Here is a 23,878-nt window from a genome sequence, read left to right as displayed (position 1 = left end):
TCACAGTTGCACAGCTGGTGTAAACTCAGTCTTCTGTCCATGGTGGCTGCTGGTGCTGGTGCTGATGGGAGGACAAGACAAGACAAGACATTATGAATGCTTCAGTACGGATCCATCACCCTTAATAAAAGGCTGTTTTATCACACTGAGTCAGGGGCTATTAAATATCTATCATCTTACAACCACTCATCATGACACAGCGAGATATCGGTGTCACATTCCCGCAGTAGATCTCCATCATCATTTACCCGAGTGAGTCACGTTCCCTGCATTCTTGTTTCCATGTTTTATAGACAGACACGTATTCAAGACGTCCCAGAGGTAAAGACAGACAGAGATCGGCCTCACCTGTTCCCGCCTGGCTATATGCTCTCATTGTTATACCAGTACACTATAGGTAGAGTCAATTTATGGAGGCCTGTGATGCTGTCACAAGATAGCCTTCAAGCTGTGAGCTACAATGGATGCGTCGTGTGAAAGAAGCCTTTATCAATTTCTTTCACACATGTTCCCAACGAAAGCACGTTTGTTCGTCTCAGGTCGTTACACAACTCAGTTTTCATGTGGTCTGAGGACTGTACATACAGTATGTTCTTATCTGGGGGACATAAGTAACAAAAAAGACTTACTTAATACAAGCTTCTTCTTCCACGCGATATCACTTGAGAAAAAAAAAGAAGAAAGAGTGGAGAGTTTAGTGCAGCAACTATTTTCAAATGTGTCATTCATAACTTCATAGAAGTAAACTTCCCCCCATAGTCCTTATGCTAACTGACTCCTGGTTCAGGCTAAATAGAGACATGAGAGCAGTTTCAAAATTCCCATCTAACTTTTACCTGGAAACTGAACCAGGGTCTGAACCAAAACATCAGCAAAACATAATGCAAAGTTCAGAGTTTAGTGGATACTTACCCATGCCAGCATTACTTCCTGGGCAGGGAACTGAGAAAAATGACAAAATTCAGAAGCATTCATTCAGAAGTTAGAAAAACAAATTAAAAGCTGCACCATCAACCATCTCAGAGTCCACTGTATGACCCACCTGAGTATGTCCTGGGCTGACAGAAGTTGACTTTGACCCCATTCTGTCCCACAGGTGCTGCCAACACTGTGTAGACGTCCCCACATGTGTCCTCTTGGATATCACAGTACGTGCCACCGGCAGCTGCGATGCAGGTGTAGTTGGCTCCCGTCCCGTACAGCTCTACCGTGTGGTTGTGGATCTGTCGGCCCAGAGAGCGCCAGTACACCCTGAGAGAGTTGTTGGCCCTGCGATAGAGCTTGACTCCTGTCGGACAGCAGGGACCTGCAACAGAGTGATGAGGGGCAGAATGTGACTTCCTGTCATGATAAAGTGCAACCACCCCCACCCTCCTTACCTCACACCCTGAAATAGGTAGGCTTGTGTGCATGTGAACATGTTTTAACATTTCTCATATTTCTATTTCAGTTCACCATTGATCACCTGTGACTGATTACCCACTCCTATTTTGATTGATCACAAGATGGATTGAGTGTGCATGTTTTTTTTCCCTGCACTGGATATACTGTATATTCTGAATGTACGTGCTCACTGGAAGAGAATCCGTGATATTTGCACTCAGACTTGTGTCCCGTGCTGCTGATGGCTTCCAGGTTGACGCTGTAGTTGGTACCACAGGTGATGCATCCCATCAGGCAGTGGGTGTCCAGAGTGTGACATTTAGCATGTCCGCGTGGCGACGTGAGGGCGGTGATGTAGGAGCGTGCCCCACGACCAGGTGACCAGGTCACGTTGGTCATAGCTTGGGTGACCTGAGTCACATTCACAAACATGGGACAGCATGGACCTTGGGAAGAAGAATACAGATCCATAATCAATAATTATTGTGTGTAAAGGCCTGGCTTAGTTGTTCTTACTCTTATCTTAATGCAGAGTTGTATTATAATTACAATAGGATCAGCGCTTATCTCCCCTGTTTTAAGATAGCAGCTGCTTGTTTTTACACTTCTTGATGGTGTAGCGTGTCACTTTTTTTGTGTTATGTGGGGTCGTTCAAATGACCACAATGATGCATAATATCTTGAAAATATTTAATCCTAGTGACAACAATACTATCGTACCTGTTTCTAAAGGTTTACTGAATCCAGGTAGACTCCGTCCCACGGCTGAGGTGGCCACTGCAGTGACTTCATAGATTGAACCGCAGGGCAGCTCTGTGAGCTCACAGGAGCTGTTTCTTGTCCGACAAGCGTGCGTGTTATAGCGTCCGATGGCGTTGATGGTGTAGTTAGTGTTTTGTGTGTTGGGGTTGGTGATGAGGACTCTGTATGTAGAGCTGTTTGTCTGTGTCATATTCAGGATCTCTGGAGAACACGGAGCTGCAGAGACACAGACAGGGAACCAGGGACGTCATGAAGACATGTCTGAATGCAGCGTGAGACGTTTTTGTTAAAGTTTAACATTATAACTGTGCTGAGAGTGAGGCTAAAAGATCAATACTACTTTCATATTTTTTTCAGTAACTATAAAGGACCACCATACTATTATCTTACCTTACATTCCCTGATAGTTCTTACTAATAATTAAATAAAACACAATAGGCTGTGATCAGGTCACTGTATTCACTGTGAGCAAATACTTTCCACATCTGTTCATTATAAGAAAGCAAGCTCTTCTTCTGCTTGTCGACCCAGGCGCTATAAGAGCCATGACTGGGATCCAAACACTGAGTCTCCCAATTCAAAGTCAATGGCATTACAATACCCACTGACCTATCCAGCTGCATTTATTGATTAGGGACTCCTCTGACTCTCCACACACACTCGCACAATTGCATACAGACAGGTTGACAGCTCCTTCTTTCAGAGAGAGAGACCTGTGTGTGTGTGTGTGTGTGTGTGTGTGTGTGTGTGTGTGTGTGTGTGTTTTCTTTCTAAAACTCTATCAACATTTTAGACTACCTCTCATTGGTTATGGTTCTCCCACATTGTCCGACATAAAAATGGTCTGTTTTTTGGGGGGATCTGGTTACCCTAAGCTGCAGTTTGTTTATTTTGGAAAGAGCAAAGCTAGCCATTTCCACTTGTTTCCACTATTTATGCTAAGCTAACCAGCAGAGGCTTCATGTACATTGTGCAGACATGGATGGAAATCAGCTTTGAGCTAAATCTGGCATATTTACATGACGTCATGTGTGCGTCACCAATTGTTCATTAATGTGCACTGTTCTCGTCAAATAAACAATAAATGAAATGAAAAAATGACATGAGTAGTGGTATAGATCTACTCATCTAACCCCGTCCTCATGGTGTGAGATGCAACCGGTTGATACCTGTTTCATGAGTGTGTGGTGTACAGGTGCGGTTGCATCCTCGTAACTCGCTGCAAGGCGTGACCGTCACAGAATAAGCCGTGTTGCACCTCAGATCTGACAGGGCGCACACCGGAGCCGTGTCGTTACAGTGGATGACATCACGGGTCTCTTGTGCTGTTGTCTCGTAAAGCTCGGCCCCTTTGACCGGTGACCACATGATCTCCAGGGTCTCTGAAGAAACCAGCTGTATGGTAACACCCTGTGGGCAGCAAGGAACTGGGGAGGGAGAAGAAATGCAAAAGATAGGTGAGAATAATAACTGACAATGGGCAACGGATCGCACAGGTGTTGTCGTTTACCTTCCTGACAGCCACTGTTTTCACTTCATGCCAGTACAGTGTGATTTTACAGGAACTTGAAAAATAAATCCATCACAGTTTTGTTCTCTTTGAAGAACTGCAGCTTTTTATAGCAAACACGTGGGTGCGTCATTCCAGAAAAGGGCACAGGTGTAAAATAGGGAACACCCAGTATCATTAATTACACCTGTGCTTTTCCCTGTTATAGCTCCTTTAACCATTTGCCAAAAAAAAAGATCATGTTTTTACAACAATGCCGTGGTGGAGCTTCAGGGAAACTCATACATCTGAGATTTTGGAGCCAACAAGCGCTTCACATGGCAGTGAAATGAAGCCAGTGGCTTGTAAAACTGTTGCTCGTAATGCAAAGTTACAAGTAATATGGAATTAAAAATACAGAACCAGTTGTGTGGTGGTCATACTGGTGGTGTAGTTGCGGACGTGTGAATAAGGGCTGGAGCCGCCCTGGTTGTAAGGGAAGACGGAGGTGAGGTAGGTGTAGCCACACATGCAGAAAAATGTGCAGGTGGTGTCAGTGGTGTTGCACGACATCTCGGTCCCGTCGTCTCTCTTTATGAAAGCCATGTAGTACTCCACCAGCGGCACCTCGTCCCACACCAGAGAGCAGTTGCCTGCAGTGGGCTCCTCCACCCAGCTGTTCTCTGGTGGACATGGATCTGATAGAAAAAAAGAGACATGGAGGTTCAGGGATAGAAAAAAGGAATCGTTTGACCATTTGTAGCAGCGGTGGTAGTAGCTGACAAATATAAATCAACAAGCAGGAGATGATTAGTGCAGCATAAGACTGGCAGCGGGGGAAAATAAATACCTATCCAGAATATGGCTGTACAAAGACAACATAATGTGTCTGACAGCACCTCTATACTTAACCAGTCTGTACAGAGAGTTAACTGACTTTTGGCTGTAGCTTTATATATGAGTGGCAACAAAACTCTCATCTAACTCTTGTCAAAAGCAAAAAATAAGCATTTACAGTGGCATGCAAAAGTTTGGGCACCCCTGGTCAAAATTTCTGTTCATGTGAAGCAAGTGGAAGATGAAATGATCTCCAAAAGGCATAAAGTTAAACATGAAACACTCATTTGCAATAAGCAATATCAGTGTATTTTGTTTTCTACAATTTTAAAGTGAAAAAGGGAAACAAAGCAGCAGCCTGAAAAAGAATTGGAAACCAGGAGACTTGAGACAAGCTATACACTATTTACACTGTGACAGTTTCCAAAGAAGGGGGGGGGGGGGGCTACTAGGTACTAACTATGCAGGGTGGCCAAACCTTTGCTGTGGGCTCTTTCCCTTTTCTGTCATTTTGAAAATGTAAAAAAATGCAAATAAGAAAAAAAAAGTTTAAAATGTAAAGGGAATGTGTCATCTGTAATTTTATGCCTTTTGGAGATCATTTCATCTTCCACTTACTTAACTGTTCAGATTGATAGTGCCCAAACCTTTCCATGCCACTGTATACAGATTATTTGTGATTGATATTCCAAGTAAGTATGCTGTTGTACGTGGCTGAACGTGTGTTATATACCCACATGTGATGTAGTCAGCTGGTTGTGAGGGGCTGCTGGGACCAGCTTTGTTATAGGATGTGACAATGACAGAGTGGTTCTGGCCACACTCTACAGGTATGATCTGACAGTAGGTAACTGAAGAGCTGCAGTTTTGGCCATTGGAGGTGAATGCCATGTAACTGTCGGCTCCCTGCGCTTGCAGCCAGTACACAGCGATGCCAAGAGACCGACCGATCCCCGTCACCTGGACTGTCACATCTGTGCTTGGGGGACCTGGATATGAAAGACAAAAAAAGAAATAATGTGACCACCAACTTTTCCTACTGGGGTTTGTAGTGTAGTACTGTAGATGATGTCACGTTGTCGTCAACTTCACGTTTATCGTGCTTACGTGTGATTTGACAGATGGTGGTGTCATCTCCAGTTTGACCCTCAGAGTCCCAGGCCATGCCCTTGATACAGTAGGTTGTCCCAGCGTCGAGACCATCAAAGGTCGTCATGGTGTCCGTGGTGTTCACTTTGAGGCGGGAGCTGGAGCCTTGTCGGATGATGCAGAGCGTGTAGAGGACGGCAGAGTCAACGGGAGGCCAAGTCACAACGATGGTGTCGTTACCAGGGGAGGTGGTGTTTAACATGGGAGCAATCACAACTGCAATCAAGGGTGAACACAAAGAAATAAAGGTTAATGAGAAAAAAAGCAAACTTAAATGTAGCCTACAAACACACAGATTTCGTACTTTTTTTGTAAGAGGTGTGAAACCACAACAATTTCTCTGTGATTATGTTACATTCATTTCTCCTTTGCGAAGAGAGACAACCTAGTTCTCATGGTTTCTCTTTACAGATCATGAGAATAGTATAGTGCAGAGGGATGGATAGAGTTTCCACCCTCCCGAGTCGGCTGCAAAGAGTCGGGACAGTGCGACAATGGACAATGAAATGACACGCCGTTATGGCCGGCGGAATGAGATAAGAAGCTATTGTCCGACAGGAACAACAGAGGGGCAGCGTTTCACTCTTCATACACTGATAAGCATCTTGAGTAAACTGCTTCAAATGTGTAAAGTCTGGACAAGTGAAAGTGGATAGAAAAGATCAATATGATCCCATTTAGACACTATTAGTGAGAATATTACAGTATATGAAAATAATACAATAGCTTTGACAGTGTAAAGTCAACTACTCAGCTCTCCAGTTTTAGGTTGTTTTGGCCGTACCTGTCTTGCTCTCCACAGGGTAGGAGGGTTGGCTGCTCCCGCCGGAGTTGACCGACATGACGCTCAGTATGTAGTTTGTGGTGGGCTGGAGATTCACCACGGTGCCCGGGGAACCGCTCACTGGGGTCTCGAAGAAGAAATCGTCCGTCTCTGCTCTCAGGACGTAACCGGTTGCCCCGGAAACCTCTGTGAACTCTACAGTGATGCTGTCGCTGCGTTTGGAGTAGGCCTTTATGATGCTAGGGACCTCAGGAGCTGGACAAGAAACACAGATGCAAAATAAAAGCCTTGAAGATATGACCGTCTGAATTAAAACAGTGTCAGAATGTCAACAGGACAGTTTATTTAATTTTTTCTTACATATGATAATATGATAAATGCTGTGGTAGAATTGAAACACAAAGCATTTATACTTTTCTATATAGAAGAATAATAGTACTGGCATTTTCATTATTTCCCTTTAAGAAGCTTATATTGCTGCTACATGTATTTTTTTTTTTGTTGCATTTTTATGAGATCTATGAGATTTCTACACTTTATTAATTATTTTCCTAATGTATTGATTGAGCACTTATCTATTAAACTCAAACAAATAATGGGAAAAATCCAGGGAGATCCAAGATGATGTCATCTCCAGTCTTGTTTTGTCCAAACTACCATCCATTAACTCATGATTTTTAGTTTATTATATTAAAAAAAAAAGATACAAAGACATGCAGCTGGTCCTCACAGCAGAGATGTTTTAGCCACAGAAATATTGCCAATGTATCAAAAAAAAAAAATCAATTTATTATTATTCAAATAGTTCTATAGATCGAATAGATCTATAGCTTCTCCTGTATTAGCCATCATAATCCAATATTATCTGGAATCACAATGACAATGACCGAGACCATTCTTACTCCATAAGAAGTGTTTATACTTGAAGTACCTACATAACGGTGACAGTGCTGTGTAATCACATCCCTGTCTCTGTGTCTGGATCCTTTTCTGTCTGTGCTGCTGTTACTGACCTGTGGTCTCCTCAGTCAGTGCGCTGCTGAGGACATTGAGAGCATTGTCCATGGCTTCGAGCTGCACGGTGTACAGCGTGTTTGGTGACAGGGAGTTGACTGAGCCCATCACAGAGTTACCACTGAACTGAGCAAAGACGGGATATTTTGAGGAGTTCTTGGGCGTCGCTGTGATCTTGTAGGAGCTGGCACCGGTGGGCCCCTTCCACTGCACCGTCATGCTCTTAGATGTGACCGTAAACACTGAAACTGTGATGTCTGAAGGGAATAGAGAAGAAAAAAAAAACTATGTGTTTATAGTATTTTCATATCCTGAATAAAAGCTTTATTCTGGGGTAGTTTGAGTTGTAAAATTAAGCATTTTACAAATGTAAATGAAGAAGATTTACCATTTTGAGATGCACAAATCTGTAAATGACAAAATGTGGCAAATTAATGGATGAAAAGAGGAAATGACTTGATGAGAAATGACAGGAAAAACATTGTAAAGACAAAGACATCATTCCAGCAGCAGCAAGCTGTCGGTATTTCACATTATATCCTGAGGCAAATTATGGCCTGTATCATGTTCTTGGAGTATGAGAGGCAGCAGGCTGCACATTACCCTCACTCAACACAGATCTCAGGAGTGGTCAGCGCAGGTATTTCTTTCAGGTTGGAATGAATTTGTCTATTGAGCCACGGTTGGGCATGCCACACACACTTGTTGAAAGCAGAGACACTCAAAAGAGCCAATGTTCTTATGTTTCAAAACTCCTCCAGCTATACACTATTCTTTATCTGGATATACGAAGTGTGCAATGTATCATAAATAGGAAAAAAACAAAACTACTGCACAATAATAATAAAATGTTTATTGCTTTACAGAAAATGAACATATAATGTTATAAGTGATCATCTCTTACCTCCGTGAAGGTCAATAATAGCAAAAGCTTTAGCATCTTTAACTGCGTTGTTCCCATGCCTTCAGCGCTTTTTCTGCCTAGAGGGGAGATGTGTGATGCTGTTAGTGAAAATGACTTCAGGGAAGCAACTCAAGCTTAAATTTGACTTTTTTTTCTTTTTTTTCTCCCACCCTCTCTCTCTCTTTCTCTCTCTCTCTCCCTTAGATGAAACGACAGGTCCTTTATTGTTTCAGCAAATACCAAAGAGCCCAAAGGCTGTAACTCCTCCCCTCAGGGGTGTTTGGGTGGCCTATCAGAGGCAGACGAGTAAGCTCTCCTGAAATAGATGAGGATGCAGATAAAAATACTTTTGTTAAAAAATTAGTAACGTGTCAAACATCAATAAAGGAGTGAAACAGGATAAAAGATACCTTGTTTCAAGCATTGACCCACTTCTGCTGCTGCATCCTGTATCTGTTTTCATCCAAACAATATTTGATATCTCCTCTTTTCCGCATCAAATGAAATCACAAGTTGATTTAAGTAGCACACTTTAAACAAAAAGAAATGACCAAAGCTCTGCACATATTTAAAAGCATAGCGTGAATAAAATGAAATCAGTAGCAAATACTTAAGACGACAGAAAAGGAAAGAAAGTTATGAAAGAAACTTGTGAAACAAAACACAGTAAATCTTGTAAAATCTTTTTATAGAATGAAAGTATCTTGATAGTATTTGTGTTGTGTAATGTAAACTTAGATATTGTGTTTTGATGATTGTAACTGACAGTTGCTTATGTGGATGAACATTAAACACTCACTTATTTTCTGTGATATAGTTACAGTTACTCCACCTGCTTCAGAGTCAGCTAAAGCCTCAGTCAGACAAAAACCAGCTGGCTTATGTAACTCCATGGAAAACCTGTTTGCTACATTTGAATAACTAAGTCCATACAGTAGCATTTACTACAGGAAACTTTACCATCCCCTATAGAATTACTGTATATACAGTAGTATAGCCACAAATGTTTCCATCCAAGCTGAATGGTGAGGTTAGAATAAAAGCTCTTCTATTCCCCAGTGGCCCAGTATCTGCATCAGGTGTGTGTATTATGAAGATGGGCTGGGAGGGTCCCTAAGGACCCGCCATGGACAAACTCTTTTGTGAACAAAGGCCAAAAGGAGAAAGCTGATCAAATTCAACTTCACACAACTGAGATAATCGCCACTTTCTGAGTTCAAAGAACAAAGAGTAACAGTGTCAGATTTCAAAAATTATTAGTCAGATTGTTTTGTTTAGAGATAATGCTCTGGTGTAATTCAGTATGTGCTAAAGGATGCAAATCGTTGTTTTATGTTGTCAGCTTTGGATCAATGACCGTTCAGAAACCTGCACACAAAACAACAAAGAATGATCATTAACATTGTTTGCAATGTGTACTGACCGAAATGATCACATCACTGTTCAAAACTGCCAAGAGGGGTGATTTCTATCTATCTATCTATCTATCTATCTATCTATCTATCTATCTATCTATCTATCTATCTATCTATCTATCTATCTATCTATCTATCTATCTATCTATCTATCTATCTATCTATCTATCTATCTATCTATCTAGCTCATTTCTTGAAACAGAAATTACAATCTCAAAACTAAAATCATTTGGCAAAACAGTTTTACAGTCCAGCTCTCTCAGCTGCTCAGCAGCTCTCTTATGTGCTGTGGCCTCAGTGACTGCGTGATGATCAATTGTGTGCAGTCTTTTGATTTTTCTACCCTTTACATTGAATTGCAGGCTGTAGACTTTCTGTACTGATCAATTTCAGGATGATGATGAAAATCATTTATCTGACAACATTGTGCGGTTTTTAGCACAGATAAAACTATTTTGAGGCAATGATTTGGTTATGCCAAAAGAATCAGAGGTTTTGTGAATGTAGTGTCAGAAAAGAGTTTTGTGTTACTGTAACTATTCTGAGAAAAGGACTGGAGGATTAAAATAAAATGTTTTACTGTAACAATTGTGAAAAACTGTATTCACACACATAAGGTAACTTAGATACGTACATAGGAGTAAAAAGAAAATGTATACAATATACTGTACATAAACACATAAACAAAAACAAGGAAAAGTATATGTGCTGTAGCCTAAATATATGGTATTAATTGTATTACTGTATGTTCTTGACTAATTTTGACAATTGAATAGACTATTGTGCATGTGATGACAATGAAATGATGCTGACCTGTTTTGGAGAGAACAACCATTAGAATGAGAATCAACAATCAGTTTACATCAACAAGATTCACTTGGAAATGGTGCTAACTGTAGGCATTTATGTATCATCCTTTATCCGTATCATTTGCAAAGACGTACTGAGACATTTGCAGTTTGATGAAATGAATGAATAATTCAATTCTGTTGCCAAGTGGTTTGGAGGTTTGTCCAGAAATGAGCCAAGCCAATGGAGAAAAACTGTAATGAACTTTTTCCTCTCCTCATTGTTGCTGGTGTGACATGTTACGTAATGCTCGACAAGTTATAGAGAACTTCAGCTGCTCTTTTAACAATCAGACTGGACAGCTCTGGAATGTTGTTTGGACACATCTCCTTTCCTGATACTCCTCTTTAGAACAACAGGGAAACTTAAAACCCGACAAACAAAAACCTGAACTGAGCCCGGCAGCAGCAGGCGGTGATGGCGACAGGAGCGAGGCCACAAAGCCGCCCAACAGAAACTCAGTAAGAAGACACTGCATCACGAGCACCCACAGGCCAGCAGGCATCGGATGAGCAGATTAGCTAAAAGCATAAAAGTTGATACTCATCTGAAGTAAAGACAGCGAGGGATTTTCCTGAAATGTAATATTGCCAATATGACCTAGATTTTGTTTTATTTACCGTTATCTCCTTACCCTGTGGCTGCTTGTGTGTATTGGATAGCTAATAGTATGTAAGTAGGTAAAGTTGAAAAAAAAAGGAAAGACTTTGCTGGCATTCAGGTTTATTATCATCTGTTGAGATGAGCTGACAATGTGCAGTATGGCTGATGCTGCCCTCTAACCGCAGAGCACAAATGTGACAGTGTCTTTCCTTTTGTGTTTTCGGTAATGGATGTTACCAATAAAACACATAAGGGAGTACAGAGTATTGATCTACAATTAGCATGTTAATAAGTGCCCACAAGAGTGAATAAAAAGCATTTTACACATTGGTATGAATGATGATGAAGAATGAAGTGGCCAAAAGACATAACATCAAATGTAGGGACACTCAACATGGGCTGCTGCCAATCAAGTATAAATTTGCCATATGTTTGTATAATTTAAAATACAATCATGTACAAAAACAGTAACTTACTTGTTCTTTAAATAACTTAAAACCAGAGATATTCCCTCATCACCCAATAAAAATGTATCCCCTGAGGCATCATTTATCATAGGGACTGGCAGCTTGTTAGTAACTGTTTACTGTAACTAGTCTGGACCCCTGGTGTTATAATGCATGGTGTTTCCTGCCCCCTAGTGGCTGCTGCTTGTTGTGCAGTTTCCTGCTGAGCTGAGCTTTGGCCAGGTCAGCTGACAGCCTCCTGGCCATGCGCTCGGTGGTCCTCTTCATGTTGCGGGCCACTTCAATAGCCTGGTCAAGAGTCCTGTCCATTTCGTCCTCCTAGAAAACAGTAAAGTTTCCAGAAAGCTGAGTACTTGTATATATAATTATTGATTGTTTACTCCTGAAATGCAGACAGAGGTTCTTGTGTATGAAAACAATCTCTATAGTGTCACAGCAGATGAGACGTGTCACCTTGCTCCCTCTGCGTCTGCCTGTCCTGCTGACAGTCTTTACGGGCGCTGAGACAGGGGACAGTGTCTGCTGGAAGTACACGTTGCTGGGCAGGAGTGCTGTGTCTGACTGTGTGGATCGTTTCCTGTGATGGGACGTAGACTGAAGAGACTCCCTCACCTTGTAGCTGGATTTCAGGACAGATGGAATAGAATAATTCCTATTTTACAAAATTTTATAGTTCAATAACTTGATTTGTGAAAGTATCATCTGCTTTCAGTTGTGTTACATGTGTGATGTGTTTTTTACCTGGCAGGAAGGCTGCAGGAGGAGCCGTAGCTGACCTGGAGGAGCGGCTTCTGGAGCGATGGAGAGGAGAGACGAGACCACCTCTCCTTGGAGTAAAAACTCTCCATGAAGGCTGCCGATGGTAGACGTAAACAGTACAGTACGTATACAACCAATACACAACACTGCATACATTTACAACCCTGTTTACAACATTGTGATAGGCTCACTGTTCACACTGTTCAACTTACTCTGTGGTCTTTGCTTGGTGTGACTGACAGGAGCTCCCCCGCCTTTTAAGACGGAGCTGGTTGAACCTGCTGTTTTTACTGGGCAGTTTTCTTCTGTCCCTAAAGGAGTAAAACCTTTATGAAATGTATTTTGTCCAATTTGACCCATTTTATAAAAGAAATGACCAATCTGTCAGAAGTATAAACATGTATTTTGCTGTGACATTTAATTTCGACCCCTGACCTCTGTCAGACTGTTGTATCCCCTGATGTTTAACCTGAAACTCAGGGCTGGGGTGTGCGCTGCTGCCTCTTCTGCTCCCCACAGGTGAACTGAGGAACTGTGACATGATTTCAGAGGCTTCTGTATCACCACTGTCTGTACCTGGGGAGGAGATGATCAAACTCAAAATGGGGGGGAGGGGATTATCTGCACACAAATATGTAGTCATACTCAGAGAGAGACCCAGAGTAACTGGCTCGTGACTGTATTATTATGATAGTGTTGGAATACCTTTGCTCTTACTGGGGTCCATGTCTGTAGAGATCCAGTCCTCTATTCTTGCTGGACTGGAAACGAGATTACTCATATTTTGTCTGCTGTTTGATTTCCATTCACTACAGGAAACAGTAAAAGAAATGTCTGAATGGTAATAACGGGAGTGTTTCACTGTGTGGTTATCTACAGTAAGAATGAACTAGAAAATTTCCTCTCGGGAAATTTTGAATGGGCCACGGGAGCTACTGCGGGTTGTGCCATCTCTGTCAACATGGGAATCAAACCCACGATCTTAAGGTCAAGACAGAGCTGATCAGACAGACACATGATCATCTTTCTATAAGCACTGATATGGAGGAGCTGTAACCACATTAGGTTAACTGTGTGTGTGTGTGTGTGTGTGTGTGTGTGTAGGTGTGTGTGTGTGTGTGTGTGTGTGTAACTGTAATCACATGAAGCTGGCTCTAGAGTCTGTGTGTGTGTGTGTGTGTGTGTGTGTGTGTGTGTGTGTGTGTGTGTGTGTGTGTGTGTGTGTGTGTGTGTGTGTGTGTGTGTGTGTGACTGTAATCACATGAAGCTGGCTCTAGAGTCTGTGTGTGTGTGTGTGTGTGACTGACTTGACACATAGTTAGTTAGTAGCTGCATCCTGTGTCAGTCTGATTTAGCTGTGTCTGTGTTTATAAACATTTAAACGAGCGCCAGGTGGATTGTTTATGAAGTTAACGAGCTCTGGCCTGAGGATCAAAGAGGTTACCACGGCGATAGGGGCCCCCGCAGGCTGAGACAGACAGAAACGTGGAGAAAAACAGCCATTTTCTGCCTCTAAACCGGCCTCACAATTAGGCTTAGCATGACAAAACGGTAACTCCTATCAGAACAAAACACAGATCAACGTTGCTCTAAGGACTTACTGAAAATTTCGGTACGATTTGGTGTTTCTACAGTAAATATTTTGGCGACGCTGGCAGTTTTAAAACATCAGGCCGTTCTGCTCCTCTCAGAAAATATTTGTATTGGACTCAATGAGGAGCAGGGACAGACGTGGCCGCACTCAGAGGCTGATTCTGTAAGTTCTGTAAGTCTCTCTGATATTTTGAGCACATGACATGAGAGATAACAAGTTTGTCTTACAAATTCTGAAAAAATTATGTCTGTAGAGTGTAAATTGTGGCCGTGGTGGCAATTTATCCAGAAAAAATACAGAATGTTTCTTCACTCTCTCCCACTCTAACCGATGATGTCACGCACTCTGACACGAACATTCCATGCAATACACACCCATTATAAACTCATAATTTCTCCAAAAATGATCATGGTCATTGATCAGGGATTGATCAAAAACTATATGACCTATCAAAACGTGGAGTAATACGACAATACACAAGACTTGTGTCTACTGTTTAAAGTTTAAATGGAGTCTCTAGGTGAAAGTATGCCTGAGCAGTAGACTTTTGTTAAACTCCAATGATTGGTCTTTTTCGGTCTTTTTTTTTCGCCCGTCCCATTGACTTACATGCAAAATTTTTGCGCAGTTTTTCGCGACTACGTCGCGAAAAATTCATAAACTGTTGAGAAAAGTAATAGCACAGCGATCCCGACCAGGACGCACGTTTTGATATATAATATGTCCTGCAACTCTTCGAGTTGCAGGACTAGTAGCGCATCGAAAATCGGCCGGAAGTGGAAAAATAACTAGAAAAGGCATTTCCAAGAATGGAAATGGTGTGACTGCTGACAGCAGCTGAACGCTGTTGCAGAATTAGCAAATAGTGCAAGCAGTGATCACCATACAAATGTTTGACCAAGGTCGGACTCGAACCCACAACCTCATGGTCAATAGACTTCCACTCTGCCTCTAGGCCACAGTGCACACACAGTTGCAGAGACTGTTGTCTGTTGATGAGCTGCACTCTGTCTCACTCTGACATCAAGAAAGCTTGAGAGTCAAGCTTGAATGACTTAGAATGAAAATTTCTGTGAATTTCAGGCTGAGAGCAGCAGTTTCAACATGAAGCAAGTTATCAGAAGTCAACAGAGGACAAGTGTGGCTACAAAACTGGAGAAAATAATTTGTCTAGAGTTTAATTTGCAGAAAAAGTTAAATATTTTTAAAAGTATAAATAGTTCAAAAGAGAAAAGTAATGCTGATAAAGTTCAAAAAAAGCTGCACGTTTTGATATATGAATTGTTGAAATAGCACAACACCTAACACACTAACCATATGGCCACAGAGAACCTGAGTTACAATGAGCTTTATACTATGAGGAATCAAAGACTGTCCAATGACAGCTGAATAATTGGAATCAAAAGTCAAGCAATGAAGTGAAAAGACTGAGGCAGGAATCGAACCCATGACCATATGATCACTAAACCTTTACTCTGCCACTCAGCTACAGAGAGCACACTGCTTTCAAAACTGTTGTCATTCATTGTAATGTGATGATGTGCTGCAAACTGGTGTGAGTAATCAAGGAGATAACAAACACCTGTAACCAATTGAAGGCGGTGGAGGAGAGCAGAATTCAACATAACATAACAAGAGTTCTTCCCTTGGATTCGAACCAGTGACCTGAGGGTTGGCAGGCATCTACCCTAACCCCTACACTACAGTGGAGTTGTGAAGAAGATAGGTTGAGACTTTGATGAATGTGAGATTTTTTGTGAAAAAGTTAAATATTTGAAAAAGTATAAATAGTTAAAAAGAGAAAAGTAATGCCGATAAAGTTCAAAAAAAGCTGCACGTTTTGATATATGAATTGTTGAAATAGCACAAAGTATGAAGGACTAGAAGAAGACCGTAAAAAGGCGGAAGAAAATGGCCAAACAGAAGAACAATAGTGTGACTGCTTCAGCAGTCACACTAATAATAAGAAGAAAAAATCCACACAATAACAGTAGTGCCCGGGCTTCGCCCGGGCACTGGTCCCTGCAGCTATTTCATAGCTGTTGGGACCAGTGCCCGGTGCGATTGCCCGTGGCCCTAATAAATGTCAATATAATATTCCAATTGTAACACATTTACAACCTAACAATCCACTGTCCTGGATGATCAGGGTTACCTGATAGAGGCTGGTCTTAGCTGGGTCCTGGTTCTGGTTTTAGACCTGCGCTCCTGACGATCCTGTCTGTATTTGGAGGTGAGATAGTCCATCTTCTGTGTGAGGTGAGGCAGCTGGACTAAACCTTCCTCCAGGTCCTTCTTCAGCCGGGACACCTCCGACCGCAAGGCCAGGATAGCCTCGCTAAACACAAGCATGGGACACACAAAAACAGATAATCAGATGTATAAATTAGCAAAAATATAAGAGGATAAATAACTTTATCTACAGTAGACTGGTAAAACAACCACTTGGAGCCAAGTTTGCAGGGGTGCTGCAGTCAGCTGCCAGTACTGGTTGCCTCTTAGCATATACTGACCTATTACAAGGACAGGAATACCCTTGGTTGCCTCTCTCTTCTGTGTTCATGGTGGTGCTGAGTCCTGGATCAGACACGTGATGATGGAGCTGTGCGCACAAGCTGGAATCAGATCCTGTTCAGAGAGTGATGGAGAAGCACCAGCTACAGTAAAACAAAAACCTAACTTAATTAGGGAGATGAAAAATCACACTGTGATTGCAAGACAAAGTCTCACCCTGTAGTCTGACCGAAGGCTCCTTTGTGGTGCTCTCCACCCACAGCTCCACTGCAGCTGCTGCACCACAGGACTGCGTTTGGACAGACGGGTAGGAGCTGGCCCACCGCTGGCTGTTCAGAGAGGCTGAGTGGATGGCTGTCCGCAGGTTGGAGCAGGAGCCCTCGCTGTCAGAGCTACTTAAAGCACCATTAAGGGACTGCGCACTGTAATTAGACCGATCCAAAGTGAGTTATTCCACAGGGACCCATGTGATGTCTAGACAGTGACTGTTGATCAATCAGTGAATCGGTGCTTAGCTAGATGGTTACCTTCCTGTGAGCAGATTTGATTGAAACGTTCCAGAGGTGGATTGGTTCAAGTATGAGCTCCCAAACCCGCTGTCTGTCTCTGGGCTCACAATTCTCTGCACCTCACAGAAAACACAACATCATCATTTAGAAGCCTGTGCATCCTTCTCCAAACCTGTTGCATTAAATCATCATCCAGGTTTGAAGTTAAGAGGAGAGAACAATAGTCAAACAAACTGACCTGTGATGCACATGTAGTGCTGAGAGGAGGCTTTGAGAGGGAGTCTGAGCGTCTGGGTGCATCGGAGGAAGAGGAGACCTCCACAGCCAGACTCACACAGTCACCCAGATCACATTCATCCTCCAGGACAAGGACACTGTCCGTGATGCTACAACTGCAGCAGCAACAATATACAAGACATTTAGAGCTTGTTAATGACAAATGTTATTGTACAGATATTTGTCTAACTATGTGGGTGAGATGAAAAGAGCTGTATTAATTCAGTTTAGTAGTATTTTAACAATTTTTCTTGTTGTAGGAGATGCTTTCTCTTTCTAGATCAACATATCCACATATCCAAAAGTACCTCACTTAGGCTGTGACAGGATTAGTGGATGGATTACTCGTATCAGCCATGAAATATTTAAGATCTAATTAGTATATAGAAACCACAGCAGAGAGTCGATCAACCTTGTATGGTCAGGTAGACTTTAACATCACAACACTGACCTTTCAGGTGTCCACTCCCTCTCTCTTGAGGTCAAGCTGGTTCCACTCAGGTCCGCTAAGACGTTGCTACGATCTGTCCCCTCTGACGTGACAAAGACAGAGCTCCTTTCCTCTTCATTGCCCTCCTCATGCACAGCTGTCTGGATGGCCAGTCGCTCCAGAGAGCCTCGCCAGCTCCTGGAACTGGGCAGAGAAGAAAACCTGCTCACTCAGTCAGACCCAAACACTCTGTTCCCTCTGCACAGTGGAACCCGAAACCCGAAACCTGAAACACGATCAGCCCACAGGAAGCCTGAGAACGTGTCTATTATTTGAGAACATACACACCAGCAAGTGTCACTCAATTCATCAACTGCTGGATACAATAGTGATAGTGGACAGTTTATTATTATGTGTCCCAACAAGGGTAAATACATTAAACTTTATTTATAAGATTAGCACTGGTGCATATAGTATTTAATTACTGGATTCATGGTACGGACAGTGTTCAACTTTGATGATGTATATGCAAAACATAAAAGCTCATGATATTCATTAATCATAATTGTGGGATAAAATATTATCAAACGTGATAGGAGCATTGATTTTAAATTGAAAAAAAAGAAGAAGTTGTGTTTTGTTCCTGGAGTACCGTGAATGACTGTGCTCATATCCAGGATTTTTCCTGACAGAGTCAGAGGTTTCGGCTTCACTGCTTTGCTCCAATCCACCAACTCCGGCCTCCTCCCCTTCCTCTTCCCTTTCTTCCTCCATCTTAAAACTCACAGTGGAAAAACCTTCACATGGACCCTGAAACATGAAACCCGGTCAGATTATTTGTGTAATCTTATCACACACACACAAGGGCATTTCCCCTCCAAGGAGAGGATCTGTCACAATTGAAGGTTCAGGGTGTGGATACAGAGCAGGCACATTGAAGTTAAATATCTAAGAAGTTTTGTCGGTGCCAAGGGATTTGGTCACAGACCCAAGTACACTACAAATTCACATCTGGTACTAATTTGGCTGAGTATCAAACACTTGCCTCTGAGCTTGAGATGGAGAGAAAGAAGAGAGAAGTTCTTTCTTATGGAAAATACCGAATTCAACTAAAAGTTCCTGATACATAGAGGGCAAAGCAAGTGAGGCTGCAGAGCGGAGGGGATACACAACATCTCACCTCAGTTGTGACTCAGATTCTCAATGCTGAGTATAAAAAATAAAAATAAAATAAAAAAGCTGGAGGGCCTCCACCAAAGAATTAAGAGTCCAAAAGTCAGGCAGAAAAGATGACAGACACACAGAAGTAGAGGGTTTGCAACATGATCATAATTGTTTAAAAGAGGTGCTTCAATAATACCCCGCAGTTAGTTTAGCACATTGGAGATAAACAGTGAGGATATGACCAAAAGGCACCAACACACCAACAGGAAATTGTTGAGCTACTCCAGAGACAAAATGACCTCAGAGAACACACAAATCTTAGATAATCATGCAGCAGAAAGGCAGACACCTGCCACCTGGCTGAAAGTAGAAGTAAAGAAGCAGAAAGGTTTCAGTTGTGACATCCTGTATGTGACATCTCATTCAAAGTGAGTGTTGAAGAGTTTGTAGGCACGTTCTTGAGTGGGTTACCTCATGCAGGGTTGGTGGAGGCAAGGATGTGGGACTGGGCTTCACATGCAGCGTCTCTTTTATGGGCACGGGAGTGGAGGACGAGTGGGGAGGAGAAATCTGCTCGCACACGTTTTTGTCGATCATCTCCTTTATGTCTTCAAGGTGCATCCCTATCCTAAATATGTTGCCCTCCACCAGCCTGAACATGTGTCAACACACACACACATGAAAAGATGCATTAACATGATATCGGCCTATTAACACATTTGCAATAGTGAAGTGTCTTTAACCTGTTTGGGTCAAAGGTGCCGGTGTTTCTGGAGAGACCCATGTAGTTCTGCATCTCCAGAGCTCTGTGCTCCTCCTTCTTACTGATGTATTTCCTCTCCAGCTGGTCCTGAGCCTCCATCATGCTCCTCAGCATCTGACAAGATAGTTTGTCAAGTTTCACATTTATGCGCCTCCAGAAGTAAAAACAAAGGAAAGTTTTAAAAAAAGACAGTTCAGCTAAATAAATATTACTCTGGTACATAAAGGCTACCAGGTGTAGGATGTAAATGTTTCTTACCATTTGCTGTTCTGCTGTGCTCACTGACATGACGCTCACACTCACTTTGAATTCTTCCACCTGAGGAGTAGAAAGTTTTCTTATTTGATTTGGATGTATTTTTTGTGTGTATTTCCATTTAACGGTAGCTTGGTAACATCTTCAAACTTGCCTGCTGCATGAACGGGCTGATGATGTCTCTCAGTGCTGCTGTCATTCTCTCTCCATCACTGGGATCCTCGTCTTCAGGCCGAGTAGTGGAAGCCACGTTGGCCTTTTTAATGTTGCTTTCAGGGATCGTTCCTCCTTTTTCTCCAAGGTTTTCTGAAAAAGATTTTTTTTTTTTCTAACCTATATTTACATTATCAGTGTACTTGGCGACAAAAATAAGCAGGCACAAGTATTTTTACTTTAATATTTTAAGCAATCCTGAACTGTTATTTTGTGTTTTATGGGAAAATAAAAATTGCACATGATACATATAGTTACAATTACGATGACAATCTAGATATGAAAATATATTACAGAAATTAAAACTGCAATGTTTTCTGGTGGTAAAGTTCTCTGGTTTACAGTCAATGTTTACCACTTAATTAAAGTGCCCCAAAAGTTTGTGTAACTACAATAATGTCACCGGACCCCTGTTGTCTCTATGGAAACCAGTTGTCCTTTGCTGTATAATTTGCAGGTAGCGAAGCAAAGCAATGAGCCGTCATAATATCAGATGTCAGATACAGAGACGAACCTGATGGGGGAAGGTGAGGAGGCAAGGATCCAAGATGGCTTCCCTGAGCTAAGTTTCTCTGATGATCGTCATCACACTCTGAAAACAGCACGAGTTCTGAGGAAGGATGAGTCTGAAAAAAAAATTAAATTAATTAGTGGCTTGCTTTGAAAATTTGTCTTATAGCACATTTTATTTCTGTGTCTCAGTTCAACTTACATTTGTTCCCAGTCTCATTTGATCAATAAGGTTTTCTGCCTCGGCGTATTTGGTTAGTAGTTTATCATATTCAGCCTAAAAAGACAGGAGGAACAAGTTAAATGTCAGCCCTTTTATAACAGTCATATTCAGTCAAAAAAGACAGGAGGAACAAGTTAAATGTCAGCGCTTTTATAACAGTCACACATCTGTTACATGAGGAAATTAAATCATACCAACCAAAAAGTGTAGGTACATGTGTGTAACTGTATTCATGCAGTTTTCTACCTGCAGGTGATGCACCAGTGCTGGAGGAGTCTGTTTCTCCTCGTCTTTGAAGACATAAGGCTTCTCTGGTGGTGGGATCGAATCCTCTAGGACTCTGCTTATCACGTCTAACATGCCTGGAGAGGACTGGGCTCTGTGCATGGTGCTGGGGCCCTGAGGGACAGGTCTGGAAGGTCCACATGTTGCTTTGGGGATTTTTACCTTGGGGGCAACCTTAGAGAAGTCAGGCTTGGGGTAATGGACTTGGCCTTGGCCATACTTCAGCTCGCTGAAGGACCTGGTGCGCATGAGTGGGACTTTCTGAGCCTCGTTGTCCTCTTCAGGCTTTTCCAGCTTCACTGCATCACTACTCTTGTTCCCACTGCTCTGCTTGGAGTTTGTACTTGTGTTGCTGAATGCAAAACTGTCTGCAGCAGAGGTGACATGATCCATTTTACTTCTGGACTCCTCTTCTAAACTTGATATTTTTGACGCAGATCGACTCTTGTCATCGCTCCTGCCAGAGAAGACACTCTGGTTGTTCTCAGAGTGACAAGCAGATCTCTCTGAGTGGTTAATATCAACAGTTGTGTAGTTGTGAATTGGAGCCCGGCTCAAAACAGTGTCATCCATGCTCTCCAGGAGGGAGACCTCCGGCAGGGTCTCTGCCTCTATCAGCCCACCTGGCTGCAGCAACTCTTCCCGAGAGAAGTGACGCAGCAACAACTGGTTAATATTTGCAGGACTAAGGTGTGGTGGGGAAACTTTGACTGGCTTGGAAGCATCAAAAAGGTTTTCCGGTGTAGTGCTGGTTTCCTCTTGCAACAGAACTGCTGGTTTCTGAGCAAAACTAAACGCAACAGAAGCCAAACGTTCACTGGTATCATCTCCACCTGTTGTATTCAACTCAAGCAGACCGGGACCATCAGGACTTGCGTGAACAGTTTCTCTGCCATCAGAGCTGGTGTCGCTCTGGGATCCAGCTGTCTGGTTGAAGTAACGGCTTCCAAGTTCTCCATCATAAGGTAGGTCCTCCTGATCCTCATCACTGGTATTCCCACCTGTGTCCTCCTCCTCCTGCTTTAAAGGTGGCTCATCTTGCATGGTGTTTGGTCTTTTGGCAGACACATGCAATGTCCTGCTCTTGTGCTTGTTCTCTACCACTCTCTCACTTTGACTGGTCACACTACTGGACTCTGAGGAGGTGTCATCCAAGGCTGACAGCTCAGCACTCCCTGAAAATTAAAAAAAAAAGAGCATGAATGGCAACTTTGCCACATGTTATAGCACAGACAGTATTAGGCCCTATGTTGTTTTTTTAGTTCAGTTTAGGACTTACCACTGAAATGGATGCTGGCCTCAGAGGCCTCAGCAGACTCTGCCTGGGAAAGATGTAAAGCTAAAGAACTCTCCAAATCACTTAAGTGGAGACTTTCATCCTCACTTAGGTCGACGAAGATGCTCTGCTGGAAGCTCTTCTCCCACAGCACAGTGGGTTCCTGATGGTCTTCATCTGATTCCTCTGGATCTTTCTCCATGGACATTTTGTCTGTAACAGAAATGGACGCTCTGTTCAACTTCTTTTCATAAGATGAAGGGGCGGTAAGAAAAGAGGATGAAGCACCTGTTCATCACTTAGCAACAACACTGTGTGAACTAACAACACTGGATCAGAACATACCAAGCTGCCAATTACTAAACAATCGATACATTGTGTGGGCAGGACAGAACATACAGTCACCATGTGAGCCGTTTTGTGTAAATGTGTGTGAGAGAAATAAAAACAGGTAAAATCATGCATTTTATATCTTATTAGGAGCTGACATCTATCCAAGTTGAAAAGACTCATTCTGCAGCATATCTGTCCCCCTCAGTAGCCTACTCTAAAAGTCACTAATAGAAATATTATTATGCATTAACGACCTAATAACAGCCTTTTATGTAGGTGGTCGACTGAGTATTTCAAGTTTTGAAAAGTATAATTTGTGTAGGCCTATAGTAGTTACCTTGAAATGCAGAACTATATCTGAAAGCACAACTATATCTGTCAAAGAAATGTCAAAGTAGGCTATTTGCTTCTGAATTGTAGGTCTAGGCTACTGATAGGCTACATGAAGCAGGAAATTCTGACTGCAGCCCATAGCCTAGGCATCAGTATATTTCACTAAATGTTTTGGTTATGTCCCACGTGTGAATATCCTGGGAAACTATACACCAACACTGCAAAACCTAACTAACACAATTTATGCACCGTTCCCGTACTCCCTGTATTACCTTGTAACTTTCTGATAGGTTGTAACATGGTAACTTACTGTGTTTATGACTCCTTCAGCACTGCGACATCATCATGGACGGTCCGGTCCACAGCCGGGCTCCTGCCTGACATAATCTTGACACTAAGTAGCCGACAGTATTTCTACCTCTTTCTCTTTCGACATATGGTTTCTCGGACAGGTTTAGTGTCTGTGGCATCATTAATAATGTAGCCTACTCACGGCCGCGCTGGACGTCTGGAGCTGAGCCGGCATCGTACAGGCGGAGTCTGGTTGCTAGGTAACGACCGCCAAACCCTCCCGCTACCACTTATTGAATAAAATAATAATCATAATAGCAGCATAATCATCACAGTAAAACAATTAAAACACTGACAACAAATCAAGATACAATAAAGTATGGGTAATAGAAAATAAGAGTAGAAAAGTAGATCCTAAAGTGAAGGTTAATGGGCTATAGTCTGTGTTTATTCAGATTTCTGGACTTTATAATATAACCAGAAACCAGAAACGT

At 42.3% G+C, this 23,878-nt stretch overlaps 2 protein-coding genes across 2 annotated transcripts; both read right to left on the bottom strand.

Annotated features, from left to right (window-relative positions):
• On the bottom strand, nt 1–8,379 carry fndc7a (fibronectin type III domain containing 7a). Its single transcript, XM_085805970.1, has 14 exons — nt 8,323–8,379; nt 7,807–7,825; nt 7,418–7,675; nt 6,405–6,659; nt 5,579–5,836; nt 5,209–5,460; nt 4,078–4,332; nt 3,315–3,572; nt 2,104–2,361; nt 1,575–1,829; nt 1,043–1,306; nt 913–942; nt 586–598; nt 1–61 (listed from the first exon to the last, which is right to left on the bottom strand). Exons 1-14 carry the CDS (start codon nt 8,377–8,379, stop codon nt 1–3), a joined length of 2,493 nt encoding a protein of 830 aa, XP_085662096.1.
• Nucleotides 8,380–11,631: 3,252 nt separating this feature from the next.
• Nucleotides 11,632–23,644, bottom strand: aknad1 (AKNA domain containing 1). The gene is made up of 22 exons (XM_085805689.1): nt 23,404–23,644; nt 22,431–22,640; nt 21,113–22,326; nt 20,846–20,920; nt 20,648–20,759; nt 20,075–20,226; nt 19,924–19,983; nt 19,646–19,779; nt 19,374–19,554; nt 18,391–18,548; nt 17,760–17,942; nt 17,271–17,424; nt 17,051–17,145; nt 16,740–16,945; nt 16,523–16,637; nt 16,165–16,347; nt 13,121–13,224; nt 12,851–12,991; nt 12,628–12,726; nt 12,398–12,509; nt 12,110–12,275; nt 11,632–11,974 (listed from the first exon to the last, which is right to left on the bottom strand). Exons 2-22 carry the CDS (start codon nt 22,633–22,635, stop codon nt 11,801–11,803), a joined length of 4,023 nt encoding a protein of 1,340 aa, XP_085661815.1. The 5' UTR covers nt 22,636–22,640; nt 23,404–23,644; the 3' UTR covers nt 11,632–11,800.
• Between the last annotated feature and the right edge of the window lie 234 nt (nt 23,645–23,878).

The sequence above is a fragment of the Trachurus japonicus genome, chromosome 17 (genome assembly GCF_045865225.1).
Source record: "Trachurus japonicus isolate A0001 chromosome 17, Traja_1.0".
Classification (NCBI taxonomy): domain Eukaryota; kingdom Metazoa; phylum Chordata; class Actinopteri; order Carangiformes; family Carangidae; genus Trachurus; species Trachurus japonicus.
Note: the sequence above shows the minus strand (reverse complement) of the source record. Positions and strands in the feature narration are given on the sequence as shown.